The sequence below is a fragment of the Ambystoma mexicanum genome, chromosome 9 (genome assembly GCF_040938575.1).
Source record: "Ambystoma mexicanum isolate Mex_15411 chromosome 9, UKY_AmexF1_1, whole genome shotgun sequence".
Lineage (NCBI taxonomy): Eukaryota > Metazoa > Chordata > Amphibia > Caudata > Ambystomatidae > Ambystoma > Ambystoma mexicanum.
This window is the reverse complement of record NC_090931.1, coordinates 183,502,621-183,521,385: the sequence shown is the minus strand read 5'-3', so window position 1 is coordinate 183,521,385 and position 18,765 is coordinate 183,502,621. Positions and strand designations below refer to the sequence as shown.

General features: G+C 46.5%; 1 protein-coding gene across 5 annotated transcripts in view; it reads left to right on the top strand.

Moving 5' to 3' along the window:
- Positions 1–18,765, top strand: part of KMT2A (lysine methyltransferase 2A) — a 2,049,111-nt gene that overhangs the window by 1,064,103 nt on the left and 966,243 nt on the right. For 4 of the 5 annotated variants that reach the window (XM_069614436.1, XM_069614435.1, XM_069614437.1 and 1 more), the window contains exons 16-17: positions 8,459–8,635; positions 8,731–8,841. In XM_069614436.1, the coding sequence (XP_069470537.1) occupies positions 8,459–8,635; positions 8,731–8,841 (288 nt within the window). The remainder of the gene's footprint in view (positions 1–8,458; positions 8,636–8,730; positions 8,842–18,765) is intronic. The other variant, XM_069614434.1, reaches the window with a different exon arrangement.

The window sequence follows — 18,765 nt, the reverse complement described above, 5'->3', positions numbered from 1 at the left end:
CATATTTGCCGTGGCGAGATATTTTCGGTCTTACATTTTGGAAATGGGCATTCAGGCAGGCGGGGTCCAGCACAATATATCGCTCTACGCAGACGATGTGCTGCTCTCCGTAGACAACCCACGGGAGAATATCCCAGTGATCCTAGAGGTTCTAAGCAACTTTAGGAAACTATCAGGGTTTCAGGTAAATAAAGAAAAGTCTCTAGTTTTCCCACTGGCGGGGCCTGAAAGACAGAAGAGACGAGGGGGGGACATGAAGGAATCTTCGCTGGGAATGGGAATCCTTCAAATACCTAGGCATCCAGATCTATCATGAGATATAGGAGACCTGTGTCCACAATACTGGGAGGGCTCTCTCTCGGATAGGGGATGCAGTGAAATTCTGGAAGAAACTTCCTCTATCCCTAATGGGGAGGATCACACTTTGTAAAATGTTGGTCCTCCCACGTCTTTTATATTTCCTGAATATACCATACAAGGTGAAAAAGGTATTCTTTAAGATGCTGGACAAGATGCTGGGGGAACTTCTGTGGCATACGGGGGAAACAGAGTGGCTATGCGGACATTACGCTGCAAGAGGGAAGAAGGGGGTCTCAACATGCCAGATTTCGAGCTGTACTTCACTGCGGCACACTTGCAAGCAACAACGTGTTGGCAGTCAGGGCCAGAGGGGGAACTAACAGGCTTAATGGGGGGGGTTGCAGCCGGGCAGACAGGTAGTGGAACTACTTTGAGGACCAACAGGGGGCAAGGGGGACACAGTGGTCTTTAAAACTGTGAGGGTGGTGTGGGCAAAACTCTTAAAGAAGATACAGGCCATACTATTATATAGTAAGGATCTCCCAGTCTGGTTCGGCACCACGGTCAGAACAGCGTTGCTCAACGTGGGCCTCAAGGTGCTGATCGACCAACAATGCGCCACACTGGGGGATCTATTCACAGATGGGAAACTGCAGACGTTTGAGGAATGGAGAAAAATATACCAAATATCGAGAGGCCACTTTCTCACATACTCCAAAGTGGTCAGACGATTAGCAGCGATATGGGTCAGCATCCCTGAGGAACTGGGCGAGCACCCAGTGATGCAGGCGCTACTGTGACTAAGCGAAGGCAGGGTGTCAAGGTTCTATAGATCACTACAGGCAGCCAAGGGAGATGGGGAGCTACCAGTCAAGGAGAAGTGGGAAAGCGATGTGGGGGCATCTATCCCCGAAGAGAAGTGGGTTTGGATGTGGGAACAGGTTAAAACGGTATCCAGGAACGCGAGGTTCCAACTCGAACAATTCCACTACCTACATAGGGTATACATAAACACCTGGAAAGATGCACGCAATCAACCACACAGCACCATACACTTGCACGCTATGCATTGGGGAACATGCCGGCTTCTGGCACATGGTTTGGAGCTCCCCAGTGGTGGTGAAATTCTGGGAGGAGGTGGTACGTAGAGTGAATTACGTGATTGGGGGAAATTATGAATACTCTCATGAAGTGTGCTTGTGGGGTCTCCTACCGGGGGCAAAGAGATACAAAAACCGAAAAAAAATTGCTAGATTCCTCTTCATATTAGCCAAGAGAAGAATAGCGATTGAGTGGAAGAAGGGAACCGACCCGTCAATACAGCTGTGGAGTATGAACTGGGGTCAGCTACTGAGCGAGCTAGCATCCACACAGGACCTGATGCCACCCTATGGCAGGCAGAGCAGTAAACACAGAAGGTGTATGAAGGAGATGCTGGAAGCATTAGCAGAGGGGGGTACCCTATCTAGGATAATGTAGGGCAGAAGGCGGGGGTTATGGGGAACAACGGGGAGGAACGGCACTCTGGTTGGGAAGGAGTTGAGGGCAGGGGGGCTAGGGATGTAAAGAAGGAAGTTGGGGGCAGAGGGGGATAAAGGGGATGTTTTTTTTTTGTTGAGGGACATGGAGCCACGTACACGTATCGGAAGGTTATGGTTGAGTGGACCATTAGGAGGAGCCAGAACGTGTCAACTGAGGGGTCAAAGGCACTCCCTGAGAGTGGAGAAACTCAGACATGTCATGCATCTTAAGTAGGAACAAAATAGACTGAAAGAAGTGTGGAGAAGGGCCTGACAACATATTGAACGGGGCGGGGAGGTGAACACTTACCTTACCTTGTTATTTGTCTCCTTGTTAATTAAGAATGATGCACGTCATTCTTAAAAAAATAATAAACACATAAACAAATGTATCCATATTTGGCATGTTACAATTGCTTACCTTTTTGGTGTAGCTTAGCCTTGTGGCTGGTTTAGTTGGGCACAAGTACAACAAATAGTCAATGTAACCACTCTATAGGTCTGTACTACACAAGTTGGTAGTGTGACTGAGCAGCCAGGCCTATCTCAAGAGGGGTAAATGTGAGCTGCAGAGCTGTACAAATGAAATCTGTAAATACAAGTAACCCTTACACTCAAGGTTTCTGTTATAAATAGTTATTTATTTAACACCAATTTTTAAATAATCGTTCTTTTAAAAGGCAATTAATGTAACAATGTAAAAATAATTTAAAATTACTTTTCAGAATAAGTAGGCGGGTAATCTTTGGATATGCTTCTTACACAATTCCTACCCCCTGAGGATGATACAGGGATGAGGACATTAATGGCATTTATATATCACACTGGTTATACTTTGTAGATTCCGAGTTTGCAGAAAGGAAAGGTTTAAGGAAGGAAAAGGTTAAACAGGTTCTCGATATATGTGAGGACAACTAAGTCTTCCAATGAAGTCTAAACATGCCTTTTCCAGTAGTAACAGTTCACAACACGCTACCAACTATGAGGGACAAGCAATATCGAAGTCAATGGACTAAAAGAGTCTCCGGGGAGCCAGGACAGCCAAAGTCAGTTGCAACACAGTCTATGGAGCGGAGGCACTTCTTTGATCAGAAACAGTCATGCACAAAGTTAGTGAGTTTGTTGAAAATCACTTGTAGGTTCACAAGCTCTTAAGCCTGTGAAAAGAGAGTTGGAATCAACTCTAAAGGTAAGCCACTGCAATTCTCAACTGAGAAAAGCACAGCTAAAAGACAATGAGGTAAGTACCCCAAGTCTAAACTGTACCTCTGGTTTGAAGAAGAGTGGTCCAGCTGTATTCTGTCTTGCTACAGCGGTGCAGACCCCATGTTCCTCAGTTGTGGGCACAAGTTGGAGTACGTCTGGAGGGCTCCTGCAGCGGTACTTGGGAGGTTGTCGGCAGCTATTTAAAGTAATGAGGGTAACATAAAAATGTTACATGAGAATGTAGGAAAAGAGGCTACTAAGTAACCCACCAGCACTCCACATAAGATGGGGTGTGCTGGACCTACAAAGAGAAAATGTAAGTAAAGTCAATTTCACTTAACTATTCTTGGGAACAGTAGTTCACACAAGAAAAGGTATTTAAACCTCATAAGGAATCTAAATTATTTCTCTGTGACACTGCACTTCTCTGTGAACAGGAGTTACAGTTAAGCAGGTAGAAAGTAGATGCCTATGGAGTTTGTCAGACTCCCAATAAAATGTGGAAAGACAACATTCAAATCAGGTAAAAACACATGAGAGAGTGAGAAAACTGCCTCACTCAATCAAGGGTTAAAATTAAAAAGTCTTAAGTCCAGCAAAAGAGCTGGGAGTCTCTAAGGTTGAAGGGAATTAGTACAGAAATGTGAATTCACCCTAATTGTCCCGTTGAGGGATCCACCATTTCAGGAAACTCTGATCACGGATGCCTCGCTGAAAGAATGGGGCGCTCACACAAACAGCTATCAATAAAGGGCTGTTGGTTCCCGGCGAAACACATCTCCACATCGTCATAGAACTGAAGGCAGTAGCTTGTGCCCTTCTCTCGTTCCAGGTAGTGCTCCACAACAGTATGAGTGTTCACAGACAACACAACCACGATGTATTATGTGCGAAAAGAGGGAGGCACAAGGTCAAGGGTCCTGTCGAAGGAAGCCCAGCAGTTATGGCATTGGGCCTTCAAAAACAACATGCAATTGAAGGCATTCCTCCCTCCGGGCAAGGACAACGAAACGGCAGACCAACTGAGCAGAGGCAACGACCAGTCGCACGAATGGCAACTGGCAGACAGAAAATCAAACAAATCTTCAGCAAATGGGGAACACCAACCATCGATCTGTTCGCCAGTTGAGGGAACAAGAAATGTCCCCTGTTCGTGAGCAGATAGCCTCATCACCAATCTCTGGCCAACAATTTCGCATTTTCATGGGAAGGAATCTTCGCCTATGCGTCCCCTCCAAACTGGTGGTACGCAAGGTTCTACACATGATTGACATACAAGTGTACGGTCATTCTAATAGCGCCCACATGGGTGAGGCAACCGTGGTTCTCAGAGCATCTTCACCTATACCGGGACCGTTCAATCCATCTGGGGCAGGACCCCGACCTGCTATCCATGTACAACCAGCAGGTACTCCTTCACTACCCATGGGTCCTCAACTTAAAGGCCTGGCTCCTGACTTCAACGAGTTTGGACAAATCCCACTCACACAGGAATGCAGAAACTTCTTTTAGGCAGCCTTAGCAAACAGATCTTATGTGTAAAAGTGGAATCGCTTTTCCAATTGGTGCTCCGAACAACAATTTGATCCATTAAATATAGAACCTCACCAAGTCCTCCCATTTCTACTGAAATCAGCAAAAGATCGTTTGACACTCTTCCATGAAAGTACATCTAGTGGCTATCTCTAGATACGCCAGGAAGCAAGGTAAAACTCCTTTATTTGGGACCTGCATAGTAAGTTCACAGTCCTGTTGCTCAGTGAATTGCCTCTCGGAGCACGTGGAAGCCGTGAGTCCAAAACTGTAAATGCATCATCTGGAGTGGGGACGTTTGTGCCCATCATACAGCCTCTAGTGCTGATTGTTAGGGAGAATTGTCATTTCTGTGACAATTCCCTTTAACCTTAGAGGTACCCAGCTCTTTTTCTGTACTCCTGAGTGAGTGGGACTTTCCCCCTACTTCCTCATGTGGTTTTCTGACTAGGAATTTTGGTTTCTTACTGTTTAATTGAGTCTGCTAAACTCCATAGGCAAATGCTTTTTGCATTGTGACAGCACCGTTTGTGCAGTGCCACTGAGTATTACCTTGGACTTCTCATACATTCTCTTGGGTGAACTAATGTTCCCATGTATAGTAAGATACATTTTATCTTGCTTACCTTTTTTTTGTGGGTTCAGCACACACCACTCTGTGGTGTGCTGGTGGTTACCTAGTAGGTCCTTATCCCACTTCACATGTAACATTTTGTTACACTAACTAACTTGAATGGCTGGTGGCATTGGTTTCTTTTTTACTACCTTTGTGCCATGTATCTGCAGGCTGATTCCTCTGCTGCATTACAGCACCCAAGGGTGACCATTTTCCCAAAATGGCCCGATTTCTTTTTTCGAAATTTCTTGTCAGTACCTTCTTTCTGTCCTTGTACTCTGTTGTTTGTCTCGGGTTTCAGTCCTTTGTGAATTTTGCCTTTGGCGGGCTTCAGCCCCGAAGCCCGCCCAGGCTCCAGTGTATCTGGAAAGGCAGGAAGTGAGGGAGGGTCCCGACACTTCCCTGTCCTTCATCTCTGGGTGTGCCTGAGTGAAACCAGTTCTGATTGGCCAGCCGGCTGTCCGGGAGGACAGCTACCCTGCTGTGTGATTGACAGCCCTAGGGCTGTGAATTAATGAGAGATTTTTGGGACTGGAGGCAGAGTCGGCCACTCGAGGACATCATCTGACGAAGAAGAGGAGAAGAGATGCCAGCAGCACCCTCCTGGACCGCAAAGTGCCTGGGGAAGTCCTGCAGATGTGCTGACCCCGTTTTCGTTTCGACTGGGTAGACCCGCAAGGGACAACTTCCTCCCTTGGGATGGTGGGGCCAACTAGCCTTGAGACAAGCTTCATTTTGGCGCGTCTCCTGACTTGCTGTGACTCTCAAAGGCTGCAGAATCCCATGCCCGGGGACCCCTGACCTTCATCAAGTGCCTTGTCTTCAGAAGTGCGAATCCGGCCAAAACTTTGTGGGCAACCAGAGGACCCTACAGAAGCAGGTAATCTTCATCCAGTGTCCCCTCACCAGAGTCCAGGACCGAGGGATCAAGTAACATCCAACCGGAGCTGTTCGTTCTTCTTTGGCACTGAGAAAAAGACGCCAAAACCACAAAAGGCTGTTGAATCAATTAGAATCCATTGTTGCAGAGCCCCCCTCTCTCGAGTGCTGCCGCAGTAGTCCGCCAGACGTCCTCCCTTTCGTCACCAAGGACCAGGAACAAGGGTCTGCTACACTGCAACAGGGAGGCATCAAGCTGGAACAAATTCTTCAATTCTCAGGTATTGTGGGGCTTGGGGTACATCTACATTTTGCCATTTGTGGTTCTTCCTAGCTTGGGGAGTACTATTTTAAACCCTTGTGAGTTGACCTCAACTCACCTGCACTGGCATCCAAACTTGTGCTTCTTCAAGGTGGCTCCCTTAACTACTGACTGTTTTGAAACATTGTTCTAAGAAGAGTGCATCAGAACTTTGAACTGTCCCATTGACGTTGGCTGTCCTGGTTCCCTAAAGGCCCCCTTCTGAACCTAATGGCTTTGGCAGTGCTTGTCCTCAAACAGGTTTTAATTGTTGAACACTATTATTGCTGCGATAAAAGACTGCCTACATCCCTCTGGGAGAATCCAACTGTTTTACCATTTACATTACAAAGTATGTTCTGATCGAACTTTAACTTTTCCCTCTTTGAAACTCAATATTGTAATGGTGATCACATATAAGTGCTAACACTGACCTCAAATGACATCACCCAGTGTGCTGTAATATGTTTAGCATAAGAAAAGTGTACTCACCTACTTTATTGCTCTTGTTGAACTGAATCCTAACTTTGATATTAATATTAGTTGCTGCTTTTTAAAGATTGTCTAATTATCCTTGTGAATATATAAATACATATTTATACTATAACTGGAAGTGTGTAAGTGTTTACTTGGATACCTGTATTTACTAATTTCTTTCTACAGCTCACATTACCCATCTTAAGATCAGCCTGACTGCTCAGTCACTCTACCAACTTGTGTAGTACATGCCTATATTAAAAGGGGGGGTTACCTAATACCAAGAGATAAGTCTTGTAAAGTCCCACACCAGTTGGACTCTACAAATTCTTACCTAACACTTTGCAAATTGCTAGGTTACTTTGTCTAGGAACACAGACTGTGAGGTCCTGCTTCCTCTGCTCTCCACCAGGTTGAGGTGTTTTGCTGTACGTGAAGTCCTTTGTTCATTCTCACCATCACCTGCAGATCCCTGCTAGGTCACCAAGACTGATTTCCCATCCACGGTATCACTTGGGTCTTTCTTTGTTGCCGATATCGAAGCATAGGTCCTTCATCATGGAGAGTCCTAAAACATAAGTCTGAAAGCCTGGTGGTTTCCTGAACCATGAGGTGCCAAACAGAGACTGTAACCATAAAGCTGTCAAATGAAGCCACCTTTTCAGCTGCAACCTTTTGAACCTGCAGCACTGCAACCAATAATGAGTAGTCCCCAACAGCATAGGCTTACCTGGAGTCATTGTTCTTCTTGGTCAGGGTTTGAGGAGCTGTGCTGCATACATATTTTGTTTCCACCTTATGCCGCTTAGAATCCAACAGGTGCATAAATTCTCACAGAGTTCCCCTGTTCACTATAACTAGGGTGGTCTCCTAAAATCTGTCCACCAGGCCAGAAATCCATCTTAACATGGACTGATCAGTTTCCCCATAAGAATGAGCAGACAGACACATTTCGTGCCTGGCATCCTAGTAATGGCATGTTCCAGGCAACAGTGATGTTTCACAGGGCATTTTGTGTATTTTGTTGTGCTCTTAATAATTACCTTCTCTTTATAAATGGTACCAAATTCTTACAGGGTGGGGTGATGCAAATACAAATAGCAATGGGCTTTTGGTCAAGTAAAAGTAGCTGTTCAGTTAATTTGGTTGGTTACATTTTCACTCAGCACTGTATTGCTTACTTTGCGCTTAATACCCAATCATTTTAAGTAGTTTAGCTTTTAGTGTGGTAGTGCAGAAGATCAGCTGCTGGTTGGAGAGCCTTTCTTTCACCATATAGAAACTGAAACCACTGCAGCAGAGGAGGCTTTTCTTTGCTGTTTGCAGGCTGAGTGCATTTCTCTGAGATGATTGGGCCCTATCCCTGTAGAGGGCCTGCTAAGGGTGCTTTTGATGCCTGGTCTAGCCCACAGACCTTGTGTTTGACTCCCCTGCCTTAGAGGCAATAGATTAAATCTGGTATTTCTCTGAGGTGTTCAGGGTAGCTGGCAGTATATGTAATCACTGATCAAAATGATGCTCTGGATGTCTGCTCTGCCACCTTGCCTATAGGTTAACGTTGTTGTATGTACAGCCGATGGTGAGGTAATGCACCTTGTCCTTTACAAATGTCCCTTTTCATTTCAGCAGACAGCCAAGCCGCCTGATTTAAATCCAGAGCCAGAGGAGAGCATTCCCTCTCGGAGCTCTCCTGAGGGGCCAGATCCCCCAGTCCTGACAGAGGTCACCAAGCAGGAAGATCAGCAGGCGCTGGACTTGGAGGGTGTAAAGAAGAAAATGGACCTCGGAGGATACACAGCTGTGGTAAGTGTCTGCACGTTGTTAGCCATGAATATCATTATACTGAAAAATACCACAGTTCACTTTGTCATCTTCCTTATGTATGCCTTAACATGTAGCTGGCGTTCAGTGATGACATTGTGAAGATTATTCAGGCTGCCATCAATGCAGACGGGGGCCATCCAGAGGTCAAGAAAGCAAATGGGATGGTCAAGTCCTTCTTTATTAGGGTGAGTAAATGTAACATGGCATTCTATGCTATATTATCACTAGTTGCATATTGAGTTTGAATAGCTTAAACATGAAGTTGACATGCATTGCCATTTTCACTGGGGCTTTGTCCTCTCCAGATTGTTCTGTGGTTTTTGAGTTTTTATGAATGATTTTATAGTTGATGTGTGCAAAGGCGAAAGTCCTAGATTGTACCCCATGCAAGAGACCCTGTACCTTTTAATGTTTCCTTACTGCGTTACTGATCTTATTTCTCAGAGTAGTCCCCATTCACTCCCTCAACAAGGATGTGACTTATTGATGTGCCCTTTAGTGCGACTAGTCCTCACACAGTTAGTGTCGCCCCTCAGTGTGCCTTATTTTGGTTTGTGGAAGATAAAACATTGTGGGGGCTCTAAGCAGTGCCCACTGTGTTAGAAATTGCATTTCGTTTTCATACCTAAACCTTTTTTTCCCTTTGGTGAAAGGAAACTGATGAAACGGTAAGTGGTCATGGGCAAAGCTCCAGATTTTGAAGTGGGAGTATTTTCGAAGATGGCTCTCTACTTTGCTTCTAAAATTACCAACATTCGAAATGCCCTCGTAAACTACCTTATATCCCCGACAATTGCTTACTTTTCGCCACTGTTCGGCAAGATTGTATGCAGTACCCTTTTGAAGAAAAAAAACAATGCAGAGTTAGTTAACTCCTTCCTGGGAGGATGACCACACACAATGTCAGAGCGAAGAAGAGTCATTCAGAGAGCCAGGCAAGGCCAAAGTCAATTAGGCAAAAGTCTAGGTGAACTGAAGCACTTCTCAGAGGCAAGTAAAAGTCTTGCACAATGTTTTTAGAAGTCTTTGTAGAAAAGAAGAAATTAAAGTAGGGCCACAAGTGGTTTAGGCTTCTGACGTAAAGTATCTGTTAGCAACTTTACAGAGCAACCAAGGCAGGTCTCAGCAGAGAACAAGTGAGGTTACACGACAAGAGGTAAGTTCTCCCAGACTGTACAGTACCTTTGGTTAGAAGAAAAGGGCTTTGGCTGGCTTCTGTTCTTGTGCAGCTCTGCAGATCACGTGTTCCTGGGCCTCAGTCGTGGTGACAAGAGGGAGGACGCCTGTAGGACTCCTGCACTGCAACGGGAAGGTCAGCGACAGAAAAGGACCAACTTCTATTCAGTGGCACTTCGCGGTTTCAGCTCCTCGTGTCTAAGCAAATAGCACCACCACATACTCTTGGCTGTTGAGATGGGCTTTCCTTGCATCTTTTGTTCCAGCACTCTGTTGAGGTGGCTCAGGCTCGGTCAGTCCTGCTTCCTGGGAGTCTGGAGGATCTTCCTGGAGCTCTTGGCCAACTTAAAAGCAACTCACACAATCTGGCGTTCCTCACCCTGGCTATTCGGTTCCAGCAGCAACTGCAGTGGAATTTCAACCATCTCCAAGAGGATGTCCAGGTGGCTTACTTTGGAGTTGATTGGTCACACCAACTCAAGGGGAGAAGTTGTCCTTACAGGGCTTCTCTAGTCAAAACAAATTGGGAGTTTCAGCACAACAGCAGGGTTTCACCGGGCAAACCAACGGTCCAGGAATTGCAGCAGGCGTCTTTCTTCAAATTCTTATTTGGATTCCTTCATCCAGGGGTCGACTCTGCCTTCCAAGCTAAAAAGCCTTGCCTTTTATGCAGGTTTCTCCCATTCTTTCCAGCCTAGCTGTCAGTCACCCAGCAGGGTGTCTGTCCTTGCCAGACAGCCAGCAGGCCAATCACCTAAGAGTGCATCTCTGTCTCATAGGAGACTAAGCACAGGGAGTTTCGGGCACCTCCCTCACTTCCTGCCTCCACCAGACACCCTGGAACCAGAGTCAGGCTTCACTCGGGAATCCTGCCAAAGGCAAAGCGAACAAAAGGACCAAACCTAGTTTGTTGTGCAGAGTAAACCTAAAGAAAGACCTTCCCACAAAGAAATGGCGAAAAATGAAGACCGGGCCATTTTGACAAAAAATGGCACTCTTGGGTGTGTTTTACTGCAGCTGCGAACGCAGCCCGCGATAAATGCACACCACGGTAGTTAAAAGTAAACCACTGCACCAGCCATTCATCAAGGAAAGGGAACATAAAAATGTTAAATGTAAAGCTAGACAAAGGGGATACTCAGTAACCCCTCCAGCACCCTATTGTAAGATAGTGTGTGCTGGGTCTAGAAAGTTACAATGTAAGTAAAGTCAGTTTCACTTTACTGCTCTTGGAAACAGTAGTTTATCCAAGAGAAGGTATTTAAACTTTGGGGAAATCTGAAAGACTTCCCTGTGTCACTGCACTGAAGGTGCTGTGTGACACAATGTAAAAGATGATGTCTATGGAGTTTGTCAGACTCCACAACCAAAAGAAACATAGTGATCAAATCACATTAAAAATACATGAGGGAGTGGGAAAAAGGGTCTCACTCCCTCAAGGTTAAAAATTCAAGTCCTCAAAATCCAACAAAGTTGCAGGGGGGCTCTAAAGTAGAGAGGAATTAGCACATTTCTGAGAATTCTCCCCAACAGCCACCACCTCTACCCTCGTCTCTTGCAGGAATGTCTTTCTTTACCCCAACTAACCTGTATGAGATTCTCGCCCTTCTCCTCAGGGTTAACCTTTCATGTGCCCCCATCGGCCCCCTCTAACTCACAGCTCCTAATGATGCTCCATATCTTACTTCCCTCTTCAACTCCTCTCTTGACAGTGGCACTTTTCCATCCTACAAGTTAGCTACTTTCATCCCTACCCTTAAGAAACTTGGCATAGATCCTAACTGTCCTGCCAACTTTCGTCTTGTCTCTCTTCTTTCCCACTATTCGATAATTCTAGAGCGTGTAATTTTCAATGACTCACTGAATTCCTTGACACCCACAACCTCTAGGATCCTCTTCAATCTGGCTTCCAATCTTTGCACTCTACTGAGTCAGATCTCCTCAATATCAGCATCTTCATCTCTTTCGCTCGCCATGCTAACCACTTATTTATTTTTAATTGTTTTTTATAACATGCCTAATACCGTACCCGAGTTCGGTTTCTAAGCGCAAATCTGGAATTCTAACCTCTGTTGCTCTGTGTGGTCTTGCTTCCAAGGCTAACGCGTTGCCCCTGTACTATCCTCCGTTCACTTTTAATAGATGAATGCTTACCATTCATCTATTAATATTCTTCTCGACCTCTCTCCTGCCTTCGATACTGTCAAACATTATGACCTGCTCTCAACACTATCTCTCCTAGGTATTGGGACCAAGGCCCTAACTTGGTTTGCTCTATATCTCTCCCCCAAAAACTTCCAGGTGTCCTGGAAAAAGGTTACCTCCCCACTCACCACCCATACCGTTGGTGTCCCCCAGGAGTCAGTCGTGGGTCCACTACTCTTCACTCTATACCTCTGCACATTGATCTAATCCTACATCTTTTCCTATCACCTCTTTGATGATGACACTCGCTCTTCTCCATTCCCTCCTTTTCTGATGAGCTATGGTCAAACATTTCTAACTGTCTCTCTGCCACGAAACACTGCATCGCATCTTACTCGCTCATGCTCTAATTCATTAAGACTGAATTTCTCTGCTTCCCATCCAAACAGGTATCCCTTTCCCTCCCCCTCTTCTATCCTTCTATCCTGACCACCTTCCCTACTTTGCTTCTGCTTGCAACTTTCGCGTCGTCTTTGTAAGGGGAGTTTAACTAAAGACCACTTGAGGTAAGACTTCATAAAACTATCTCAATGGTATGCAAGTCCCCAACTCTTAGTATCAGTCTGTACTACTCATGGAACCTTGGTAGAGTGGCAGAGGAGTCAGGGTTATGTTAAGAGGAAGATGCATACACTGAACCCAGTTAGTAAAGCAGATAAAAGAAACACTTATACCAATACATTTAATATATATATATTATCCAATATACATATGAATACTTGTAGAAACTTTTCAAAGGTCATTGCTTAGTTGGTGGTTGCTCGCAGTTACAATTGTGACAGAAACCTACCCCACAGAGGTCTTTCGGCTTGAACTCTGGGGCCACTCCTTTGATAGAAGTTACTCTTACAGCAATGAATACAGCTCTTTTGGCATTAGCCAAGCTTTTTAAAGCTTTACATGGGCAAAGTGACCGAGCAGACTCATTTGCTGACCACCTTGTTTATGACGTTAAAGCAGATGGATGAATATAGCATCCAAAGGGATTCTGGACTTCGAGATGGGGAGGGGAAATTTACAGACACTGGGCCTCATTCCGAGTACGGCGCTAACCAATGGCGCTATTAACGCCTTGGTTGACGCCGTACCCGGACCGGCAGCGCCTTGGTGGATGGCGGAATTACCGCCCCATTCCAAGGTTGGCGGGGGGTAATTCCCCATTCACCAAGGCTCTTCCCCATTCCCAAATGAGCCCCCATAGGGCTCAATGGGAATGGGGAAGATGCAAATAACGGTGACCGTTTATTACGGTCACCGTTATTGGCTTGGAGGCCCCTTTGCGCCCTCGACTTTAACACCTGCTCAAAGCAGGCGTTAAGGGCGAGGGCGTATAGGGAACTCGGAGTATGGCGGTAAGGGATCACCGCCACCGGTCTCGTTACCGGTGGCCGCTATCCCTTACCGCCATACTCGAAATGAGGCCCACTGACTTCACTGATTCTACCCTCCATAGTGGCCCCAGAGTCTAATACTGATAGGGATATTTTGAATATATATGATCTCCATGGGACCCTCTGGATGATATCTTAATGCACAGGGGTGATACCATTGAGTCTCAGGATGACCCCAAGGAAATTATAGAGGCCACATCAGAAAATAAAAAGCCGTTATTTAAAATATTCTCTAAAAGAAAGCGAGGCTTAAAATCCGCACAAGTAAGGAAAAAAAAACTAAAAATCAAAGTTCTGATGCTTGTTAATCTGCTTGGAATCACATGCTGGGCATATAGTCCGACATCTAGTGGTAACCGCAGAGTATTGCATCTTGTCTTTCGGGGATCAAAAGGGGACGTCGACGTGGGCGTGCTTGTAACACTATCCCTAACGTGACTTGTAGTGTACTCAAAATCCCTTACACGTCGAGGTCCTGCAGATTGATTTTTTGCACCCAGCTAGCTGGTTGCCTTATGCAGAGCTCGTCCAAAAAATTGCAATATTGTTATATTTTCCGACCTCCGGTTGTTTCTATCTACCTCACCCCTTTCGACGGCTGATTCCGGTACCACTGCCGAAGACCACTGAGGACTGAAATTTGACAGCTGGGACTCCGGTCGGCACTGCCGACCACGTGGCCGGGCCTTCTGGCCAGCCTAGACAGTAAGGAGAGTGGGGCCTGGGGTGTTCTTTCGAGAATGTCTTTCCTTCTCCCTTCTCTTTGCTCCTTTGGTTTTGTTATCACTTTTGCGATCCTGAGCTATGGACAGGACACCATTTAGATTTTGTCCTCCCTGTAAAAGAAATTCCCGTGGAAGACCAGCAGTGCTGGTGCAATAAGTGACTTCCCCTCGATTACAACGAAGCGTCCTGTGAGGCCTGTAAGCTCCTACGTCCTAAGACTTTGAATGAGCGACGATTAAAGCAGTGAGCGGTCTACGCGATGTTGCATGCCAAGAGTATCTCTTCTGCCGCTATAGCCGCCGGGTGTGATGAGGATACAAGTGACGACCAAGGCTACCCTTCGGACGCCATTGACCTTACGCAGTAGCGTTCCCACTCCACGCCGTCCGTCCCCAGCCCCGATAGGTGCGACTAGAGTCCCGCTATGGCAAATATACATCCTGGCGACAGGGAGGCACATGATCCCCACAGAAAGGACTCAACCCCCTGTTCTGCTTCGACAGATCAGTCGAAGCACTCCAAGGTGCCAAAGGGTACATCGGCCAGTTGGATAGTACCTGCCCGTTCCCGTGATCGGCAGCCCTAACCGCATCAGCGGCATGCGTCCAGGCAGTCCAGGAGTAAGGGCGCAGGTACTAAAACCCATGCGGCCGTCGAAACACCTCAAAAGAGGGCGTCAACGCTGCACAAGGATCCGGTTGTGCCGAAATATACGGTGCAACCGCCTACACAGTCCATAACCTCCCTATGATGCCGAGCATAAGCAATAGTATCGCGAAGATCGTTTTGGCGGTGAAACACAAAGAACAGGCGAAAGACGCATCGAAGGACACGTCGGAATGCCAGGGGGGACGAAAAGATTTCTCTGAGAGCCCTGTATCTATATCTAAGGCTCTAGTTGAGAAATCTCGACGTTCTAGCGAAGATGATTATCCAGAAGAGCCCTTTCCTCCTCTAGGCCCCTCTGGTTCCTCATCATGGACCAGAGGGGTGCATAAACAGACTAGAAAAGTTTGTTGAAATTTCTGAAAAGTTTGCTCCAAAGAGGCCTTTTGAGGAGAGCCCTTATATGCCTGTGGCCAAATTTCGAAGGACTTTTGATCCACATCATGAAGAAAACATTTTGGATATCACTGATGATGAATTCCATGTTGATCCATATGTACATGATGATGCCCCCTTTGATGATCCTGCTGATGGTCCTTCTGATCCCATTCAGGGATGGGAGGGCGAACATCCAGCTGATAATCAACCTTCGACATCCACTATCTCCACTCCGGAACTCAATGCCTTGCCTTGTGTATGGACTCCCCTCCCTCTCCACCAGTCCGTCAGGCATCACCTGTTGACAACCAGATGGCGTTTAACATTGAAAAAGGCAGCAAAACACTTCCAAATTGCCACACAGGAGGCAGTGCCAGATTCAGACTTTGTTGAGGACATTCTCAAAGAAAAATCTCCTGCCAGCCAGGCTATCCCATTGTTAAATTCTATAAAAAGGGACCTTGCTCCTTCGTTATTAACACCTGCCCAGACCAGGGCTGTTAATCCACGAGTGGAAAAGCTATTTCGACCTTCCTCTACTGACCCCCTTTACATTAGGGGGCATGCCACTCCGGATTAGTTAGTGGTTATGACTAGTAAGAGGGCAGGTGTCCCTTTGTCCACAGATGAGGCACCGCCTAATAAAGATTGTAAAAAGCTATACGCACTGAGAAAAACGGTTACTACTCCTGCAGCATTCTCCACACTGTTAGGCAGAAACCTGTGCAGTTCCCTTGGGGACCACTGCAAAAGATTTAGGACTACAGGTGTTGGCAGTAAACCCACTTGGTAGCAGTCTGCACCACCCAGATTTACCTGGTAGCTGTGGCTGAGCAGTCAGACTTCCCTCAAGAAGAGTTAGGCAGTCTGCAAAGTATACACAATAGGCACTCAGATACAATAGCACAAGCAAACACTGACCAGAGCTTTGGTATCAAGGTATATCATTATTTATTTAAAAACACACTTATTGAAACTCTCCAGCACTTGTATTGTAAATCACTCTAAACACAATTACTATTATTATATATACACTCCTTATTCCTTATCAGACAAGTCTTAGTTAACACCACTTATTTCCAGACAGAGGTGAGCGCTTAACTATAGATGGCACTCCAATAAGTTAACGAAAAAGGGAGGGAAAAAGGCAGAATGTAGGAAAATAGACCACACTACTATTAGGAACTTTTAAGCAAGGCAGGAAAGTCAAAAGTTACTTGTGAGCCAAAGTCCATAAGCCGGGCCTACTCTTGGAGAGAGCAGGGCACAAATGCACCCAAGATCACACAATGACAACAGGCTTAAAAAGTCTTGCAGGGAGTTCGGAAAGGTTTTAGTTAGGCTCAGAAAAATTAAGCCAGGGTGTCCCAGGCTAACCCAGGGACGAAAGCCAGGGGCTAAATCTACCCCGTACAGTCGGTTGCAAGGGAAGCCAGGCGGAACACGGTACCTTATGTGGAAAGGATCCTCCAGCGGGGCAGTTGTTCCTGGCAGCGGGTGCAAGTCGCGGCATCGTCCAGGGGAAGAGAAGATCTCGACGTGGAGGAAAGATGAAGGTCGTTGAACTGCCAGGGAAGAAACCAGCCGCGTAGTTTTACGGTTAAAGGTACTACCCTTTGATTCGCGGTAGTGGTATCCCGGTTGCCGGGGTGCATGGCACAGGCAAGGCAGCCACGAGATGCTCCAAGAAACGAAAAAGGAAGCAGACTGGTTATCCACACCTGTCGAAGGAAGAAGACTCTCCGGGCTGGAGATCTCCTCTGTCGTTGGGAAAAGTGGTGAGACGGTTTAGCAGGGCTCCACCTGTGGTATCGTCGTAGCAGTTCCGCTCAGCTTCTCCCCCGTCGGATTCTTAGGTCCTGTGGCGACTTCTGAATTTCCAGTCCCCAAAGCCCTGCTTTTATGCAGAAAACCCCCATTCACTCAGCCTAGCTGTCACTCAAACATGCTAAGTGGTGAGCCAGCCGGCTCACCACTTGGGCCAATCAGGACGGAGTGCGACTTGAGTTGCCTAGGCAACTCAGTCCAGGGTGCCTAAATCCCCCTCCACCCCTCCTAAGTACCCCCAGACAGAGTGGCACCACTTTGGAGGGCTTTTGTGGAGAAGCCCGCCAAAAAGTGGAACAAAGGGCTCAACTTGGGTTGGAGTCACAGAAGCAAACACAAACGCCATTTTAGAACCAAGTTCTGGCAAAAAATACCAACCGGAGAATTAATATTAAATAAATAAACCAGCGGTATGTTCGAGGCTATAGGAATTAAATAATTAAAGTTGGTAGCCTCGAACAATGGGAAATCCCATAGGGATATATTTGCGGTCGAATATAAAAAGTAGTATCCACTGCCACCAGCCAAAACTCGATCAGGGGGGACCGAGACGTGCCCCCTCGACTAAAAGATCCCGGGGCAATCGAATTGCCCCGGCCAGTACGTCCACAATATGATGGTTTGTACTGGTTCAGTTCAGAATTTGAGACTAGTAAAGTCAATGGTGACTTTACATGCCCTGGGAGACAGTAGTCAGTCCCAGGGTATGGAGTCTATACTGGGGGCTCACTATGACACCCCTGTGTTACTGTACTGAGGGTGCTGTGTAACACACATCACAAAAACACATGAAGCCCTATGGAGTAAAAGACCCCATAGCCCATTAAACACATATAGAATCAAAGAGACACACTCAAATCATGTCCAAGAGTGAGGGTAAAAGAGTCTCATTCTTGGCAGGAGAAAAAAATAAACCCCAAAAATCCAGCAAAGCTGCTGGGGGACTCACTAGGTTAGGAAATTCAGCCTAAACAGAGAATTCTCCCTAACACACACGAATAGCCAACAATACTACACTGCTGACTAGCTACTCAGATGTTCAATGGAACCTACTGCAGGAGGGCCTTCAAGAGGTTCCTGAACCTGTGCGTACTTGCTTGCGATTGTATCTGAAGGCAAGCAGGTGAATCACAACATTCTAAAGAATACTTTGGATGCTGCTGAAACAGCAGGAAGGACTTTAGCCCAGAGCACCCTACTAAAACGGCAGGCCTGGTTGACGAACTCTGTGTTCAAGCCAGAAACCCAGGCATCTTTAATCACAAGCCAGTGGAGGAAGCCAACTTGTTCAGCAAGGCTGTTGACGAGGCTCTGGAGACCGCAAAAAAGGAAAACAAGACTGAAAAGTTTGAACCAAATTACTCCGAGGCCTTTTCAGCCGAGAGATTGAGGTACTCGTCGCTACTTTCATTGGCAGTCCTACTCCCGCTCTCCTCACAACCAGTACAATTCTGGAAACAAATGGTCCTGCGGTCAGAGATCTACCTCCACCACCAAGTACCCACCTAGGGGACAACGCAGTGGAAAGGGAAGGGGGTGTAATTCCACCCCCAGAGGCTCCACGGCCTCCAGTCAAAAATGAATTCCAGATCCGGGTCCCCTTCCATGCTTCCCCGGCCGGGGGATGTTTAACATCATTCCTGCAAGCATTGGAGGGGATTACATCAGACCAGTGGGTGCTCAAGATCATCGCCCACGGGTACTGTATCGAGTTCAGCCGACCACCTTGATTCAGTCCAC